This window comes from Rhopalosiphum padi, chromosome 2, assembly GCF_020882245.1.
Source record: "Rhopalosiphum padi isolate XX-2018 chromosome 2, ASM2088224v1, whole genome shotgun sequence".
Taxonomy (NCBI): domain Eukaryota; kingdom Metazoa; phylum Arthropoda; class Insecta; order Hemiptera; family Aphididae; genus Rhopalosiphum; species Rhopalosiphum padi.
This window is the reverse complement of record NC_083598.1, coordinates 56093283-56100095: the sequence shown is the minus strand read 5'-3', so window position 1 is coordinate 56100095 and position 6813 is coordinate 56093283. Positions and strand designations below refer to the sequence as shown.

Genomic DNA, 6813 nt, shown 5'->3' with positions numbered 1-6813 from the left:
CTATAATAAAAAAAAAAATTCGACCAAACACTCAAAATCGGTCCATATTACCGAGTTTTACTCGGTAACTTGCTCGGTCAACTCGGCCTTGTCTATAGGAATCATAATATTATGAAATCATATTCTTATTAAAAGCCAATACAGTAAGTTATTAGATTTAAATATTTAATCATATTTAGGACGTAAAAAAATACCACAAAGACGGATCAATTTATGACATCTGTTCACGTCCACGCAAACGTCGCAAACACGCCACTGTATAATTGTTATAATTAACAGTGGTACATCAACATTTTCAAACAAGATACGACTGGTATGAGTGAATAAACTTCAGAACTAAGACACAAATGTTGTTATCTGTATAGTGTATCCTATTGGCTATTTGGCTATACATATTTTATTTTAATCATCTAAGCTATATAGTAGAGCTGTCTAATGTTTCGGGAAGACTGGGTCACATTAAGCGAGTAGAGTTTTTATAGGCCGTATAGATTGCAATAATAAATAGATGAATTTTTATAATAATGGATTTTATTTTTATAATTACAATAAAATAAAATATATTTATTTATAATTAAAAGAAGAAAAAAATTAATGTGACATTCTAAATTGCTTTTTTTGGGAAAGTAACGAATCAATTAATAATTAAGTAATAATATCGATTGTGGCAAACTGGCAATTTTCTAACAATTTTCAATTTGCTTGATGTTTGTTCAAAATAGTGAACCGATTCTTACTTTTGCTGTTTTTCATTATTGCATTTTTCGCAAAAGTAAGTACGGCCGAAAAGCAAGGATATTAAGTTTATGTTAACATGTATATAATGTATAGTATAAATACTATATAAATGTAAATTATTAGTTTCTTTTTTCTTTTTTTTTTAAAAAAATTGCTAAAAGTAGGCCCTTTTAAGGGGCTTAGTATAGGCAATAATACTAAAGTTTTATTTTTCTTGTCAATTTATTTATTTTTATTTATGTAGGTACCACGAATTAAGATGTACTTATAACTTATTAAAATAAATAAAAATAAATATTAAATACTATATCGATATTTATACAGGTTCCATATAAGGAAAACAATTTTTATAAATCTATTATGTATTTATATACCTACTAAATACAGTCAATTCAGAAATATTATTGTCAAGCTACATGAAAACTTAGCCTTTGTATTAAATCATTGTTGTTATTATACATAGAAATGTTTGGAAATTAAAAAAATAGATCTATAAAACTATAGATGAGACAAAAATAATATATAATATTAATAATATTACACTTAAGAAAAAAAATGTAATTATGCGTAATTTATTACATTGTTAAACTTGAGGTACTTGACACTAAAAAAAAAAATAGTTGACAAAAATCAATAGTTAAATATTATGTATATAATTAGTATTAAAAAATATTAAGTAAGAATAATTACTCAAATGTTTAAAAATAGATCAAAATCAAAAGTTCTCGGTATTTTTCAATATAGTTGGGAGAAAAAATAAGGTAGGCAAGTAGCTAGGTACCACCATTCATTATATCATTTATAATATGTAATTTTACTCTATAAGCAATGGTACCGCTCCACTGTACATTAGGTGTCGAGTGTGTAACTATTGAGGGTGTATTAAATTTGAATTCAATGTTATAATATCATCATTATATTATACGAATAACGATTTTGATCAAATACAGCCTGATAGACTATATAACATAGTACCTACTTATATGTAACATGTACATTTATTTCATTAAATGTAATTTGATATAGCTGTTAAAGTGTTTAGTAATCTATTTTATTAGTATTAATATTACCTACGCTAGGTTGATTATAATTTTATCTAAACATTTTGTAGTTATTATATTTTTATTTAATTATTTAAGTACCACAATAATATATAATATTATTAATATTTGACATTTGTACCATATTATATCAATTTATAAATCTCAAAATTCAATAAAATATAATGTAATTTCGTAAAACAATAAAAATAGATTTATAGCATAAATACATAATAGGTATCTTAAAATAAATCAATAATAAATTTAAATGTTTATAAAAAAATATTATGACTAAAGATTTTCCAAATTTTTTAATTAAGGAATTAATAACTTATGAAGAGTTTTGTATTAAATTTTATAATTTCTATCCGTGGATTATTTTAATAAAAATAATATTCGGCATTTAAAAATTATTTTTTTTAATTTAAATTGTCTATAAATAACTAAAATGTCAAAAATTTTGAAAATTATATTATAAAGATTTGGTGAAATTTTCAAGTTTTTATGGTTATTTGTTTTTGAATTACTACAAAATAAAGATATAAATTTTGAAATATGATTAAACATAAAAATTACAGTTTTCTTTTAATTTTTTTTTGTTTTTCCGGATTATGAAAATAAGTACTGTATGTTTTTAATTCAGACCTTTTCAAAGTACAAACTAGATGTCTAGATAAATTTCTATCCTAAACCACCCGGCACTCACAAAATTGAAAATTAAAACATTTTATCAATAATGTATTTACATATAGACATTCACACACAAAACACATCACTTTTAAAATCAAAACTGAAAAATAATATCAGAATCTAAAAATGTTTTAAGATTAAAAAAATATTTTCAAATTTTTGCATTAATAAATATTTTATATTAAATGGATCACTCAGTAAATCCACCAATTAGTGGCGGACAATGGATACATGATTTGTGTGGTATTATAGTATTATATACTATTCTATTATACAAGTATACAACTTATACACACGAGTCAATATTGTTTTTTTTGATAGGAAATAGAGAATAATTGTAAGGAGAATACCTTTTTTTGAATTTTATTTTATAAGGTATTAGCACTATCATATTTGGTAGGGTTATCTGAATTACTTTGCATTTTGTGTAAGCTAGTTAAATAATTTTACAGATCATAAACTTAAAAAAATATTTAATTTTTGATTGTGTTTGTCTACATATTATTATATATTTATATGAAATGCTGTAAAGTGTAAGCGTTTGTTACAATATTTAATATTTTCTGACAAATAATACATCTTACTATCTTAATATTAATAACAACATTTGAATCACCTAACAATAAATATGTATTTCTTAAGTACTACATGCTTGGTTCTTTAGATATTAACAATTACATCATTTAATCAATGAATAAACTTAAAATAATTTTTTACATATTTTTTAAATTTGTATTTAAAATCTAATAAAATATTGTATGGCCAATTTTAAATCTATATATTAACAGATTACTTTGGTCAAAAACAAAAATAATAATAATTAATAAGAATCCAATATTATAAATTATCATAAATCATAATATATTATAGAATTGATTGTTCGGTTGATCAATTATTTACAAAATTTAAAATTCAGTATATTATACTAATATTATACAACATCATATACATTTTTATTTTTATTCAAGGAAGACTTTGATTTTTAATATTTAATATACTTGAATTTTATTCTTCTTAAATTTAAAAACAGTGCAATGTATAGCATTTTTTATATTATATTAATAATAAATCATATTAATTACATGATATTGTAATTTATATACATAAATAATAATTATACATATATTATATGGGATCAATAAATGTTAATACTACACAAAACCAGCCGAATTTGCGTAAGAATCTTAAGCAATAAGTACTTAATGACTGTATTCAGTATAATAAATATAATTTTGTTTTATTACCAAATTACATTATACTGTTTAGTGTTTAGTGTAAATGTATATTGTTATAAATTAATATAAATATATATTAGTAAAAGGAGATAAAAATAATATTGCTAAAATTAAATAAAAGATCACATACTATAATAATAAATCAATGATAAATTGATAACATTGAACTCTATATCTTGATTTATCACATTGATTATATAATATTTATTTGTTAAATAAAAAACAACAATTTGTGATACTTAAATTTCACATATTTAAGGTATTGTAAAAAAAAAAAAAAAATATATAATAATAACCAGTATTCTAATGTTATAACTTAGATGTGTTTGTACAATAAAGATTTCTATTAAGCAAAGTAACAAAAATTGTAATTAAAATAGAATATTCAGTACATTTCAGCCAAATGAGCTGGATATTTTAGTAAAAGTTTTTATCAACTACATAAAACGTATGTGTAGCTTTAACATTTCTTTAAACATTCATTTTTAATACATTAATTTATTACTTATAGATTAAAAAATATAAAACTGTTACAATAAAAAAAAAATTCAGAATAATGTTCTCGATGCATAATAAGTAATAACTATACACCCTAAGGAACGTTGTTAGGACCATCGCAACCTACTGTAAGAACATTCGATACTAATAGCCATAACTTTTAAATATTAGTATCTTAATTAATATTAAATGGCAAATTTGATTTATCAGCAGCCATTACTGCCAATATATATAAAATTCCAAAAATACAATTTAAATTAGCAGTTCGTTTAGGTACAGATTGAATATTTATACCATCTCTAAACTCTCTTTCTATTTTAAATGCATAGCTCATTGTAATTAATGGCAATAAAAACCATTTAGAACATCTCACTGATAGAACAACAAACATAATATACGGAGTAAATAGAAGAAATCCGTAAAAAATTATTGAAGCTGTTCGGCCTATTAATATTGCTAATGTAACAATACCAGCTTTCCTGTCACTTTCTAAATCTCTTGTATTATTACTATGTAATATAGCTTCAGTGTTTAATGCTAACGGTATAGCATAATATATAGGTTCCAAATTAAGTTGACCTGTATGAGATAAATAAGCAAATAAAACTGATGCAGGTCCAAACAGTATTAAGAATATTAAGTCTCCAAGAGCAATATATTTGAAACCAAATCCACCAGTATATAAAAATGAAATGCTCAAACCCCATAAATAGGCAGCAGCCAGATGACCCATTTTAGCCTGAGATATAATGGCAAGCCAAAAGAATGTAACAAAACTCAAAAAGTATAATATAGCACCTAATCTTTCAACTTCATTCTCAGACAAAATTCTATCTACCAGTGTTCGGTCATCGCTATTACGGCCATCAATACCACGGACATAATCATAGTAGGTATTCACCACATTTCCAGCTCCATGAACCAAAGCGACCGTTAGTAGAGTCAACAGCAGTGTCAGAAAACTAAATTCTATGTTGGAATTTAATTTCTGAGCTATGGTGCAGCCTAATAAAGTTGGTATTATTGATGCACTCAGTGACCAGGGCCGAATGGCTAGTACATGAGACGGAAGTTTAGTGCGCAGGGACATAAATATTGAGGGTAGATGAGCAGCCACATTAGGCAGTGAATCAGCAGATGCAGTGCCACTGTTGGGCATCGTCTCAACGCCTAATCACCTGTATAACAAAAAAATAAAAATAAACAATAAAAGCATTTAATAATTATTAAAAATCATAACACTACACAAATCGTATACTCACAAAATTAGAATTTTTTAATGCCGAGCCAACAAGACCGGCGAGACTACTTCGTAAGTGAATAATGTAATTACAACTCTAGTACCATGATGAAACTAATTAACTGAATATGGATCGAATATTCTATTGAGTACTGAACTACTGACTAGTGTATAATGTATATCCATCGGTCATCATATCAATAATCATTATTATTCATTATCATTCAGCTCTGTTATCAACGATAGTAACGTCATGTGTTTGCTATGCGGTTACAACAACAAACGTGGTTATAGTAAACGAACGACGTCAAATGTGGAGATTGTTGAGAATGTATACGGTTATTTAGAGTTCATACGATCGTACCAAAAACTCAAATCAACTTTCAAAGTTTTAAGTTCAAACGTAACAAAATCATATTATTATTAATTATTATAAACTTCAAAATGTGATATTGTGATACGGACATTATCGATTCGATTAAAACACTACGAATGATAAGGAACTGAATTGTGTGGGTACCTGTCCTTCTTTCTGGATCCTAGTTTACTTACCTACTATTTACCTAGTTACCAAGTCACCGAGGTGGATTATTTCATTATTTGTTAGTTGTTGCCTATGTTGCATCGTAGTCTTAATACATAGGTACCCAATTTATATCTTCATAAGTAGTTTCTAAGTACCTGTCTAATTAGGTTAACGTTAAGCATAGATTACATCATACTACAGTAGATATAATATATTGTAATCTATTGGTTAGGTTGCTAAGCTACTATTTGACAGACCTTATGTAACAACAACAACATTTGATCAATTTAGATAGGTATGCATTCTGTTAATTTTTCATAAGATTTGAGTTATTCACCAAATTTATTTACAATCGACTTTTCACTAATTATTTTTTTTTTTTTAGGAATTAGTTAATCACCGTAAAACAGGTTTTCTAATTTAACCATTTGATACTAGGTATATCACTTCTAATTTTGGATAATTTTCTTTCAGTTTTTGAAACTTATGAAGGTAAAAAATAGCAGATATCAAATTAATTTCTGGACTAGGTAACTTGAATCGGTCCAGTTGGGCGGTTGGGATGAATAATTTATATTGTTAATTGTATCTAGCAGAAAGCATTACTTCAAAATCAAAATTACTTAAAAATTGTATATTTCGTTAACAACATTTAGCTTACCTAGGTACTTCTTAAATTCTTAATCAATTATCGAGATAACAGGTGTTAATTGTGTATATTTATCATTCAAATTAGATTTTAAATTTGTGGTAGATTGCTTATTTTAATATGTTAATATTTCATACTCATTACTTGGCACTCGCTTAATTACATTAAGATTACACTATTACAGACTACTGTTACTA

At 25.1% G+C, this 6813-nt stretch overlaps 1 protein-coding gene across 1 annotated transcript; it reads right to left on the bottom strand.

The window, feature by feature from the left end:
• Positions 1 to 2924: 2924 nt before the first annotated feature.
• LOC132922094 (ubiA prenyltransferase domain-containing protein 1 homolog) lies at positions 2925 to 5650 on the bottom strand. The gene is made up of 2 exons (XM_060985427.1): positions 5464 to 5650; positions 2925 to 5379 (listed from the first exon to the last, which is right to left on the bottom strand). Exon 2 carries the CDS (start codon positions 5358 to 5360, stop codon positions 4377 to 4379), a length of 984 nt encoding a protein of 327 aa, XP_060841410.1. The 5' UTR covers positions 5361 to 5379; positions 5464 to 5650; the 3' UTR covers positions 2925 to 4376.
• Positions 5651 to 6813: the final 1163 nt, after the last annotated feature.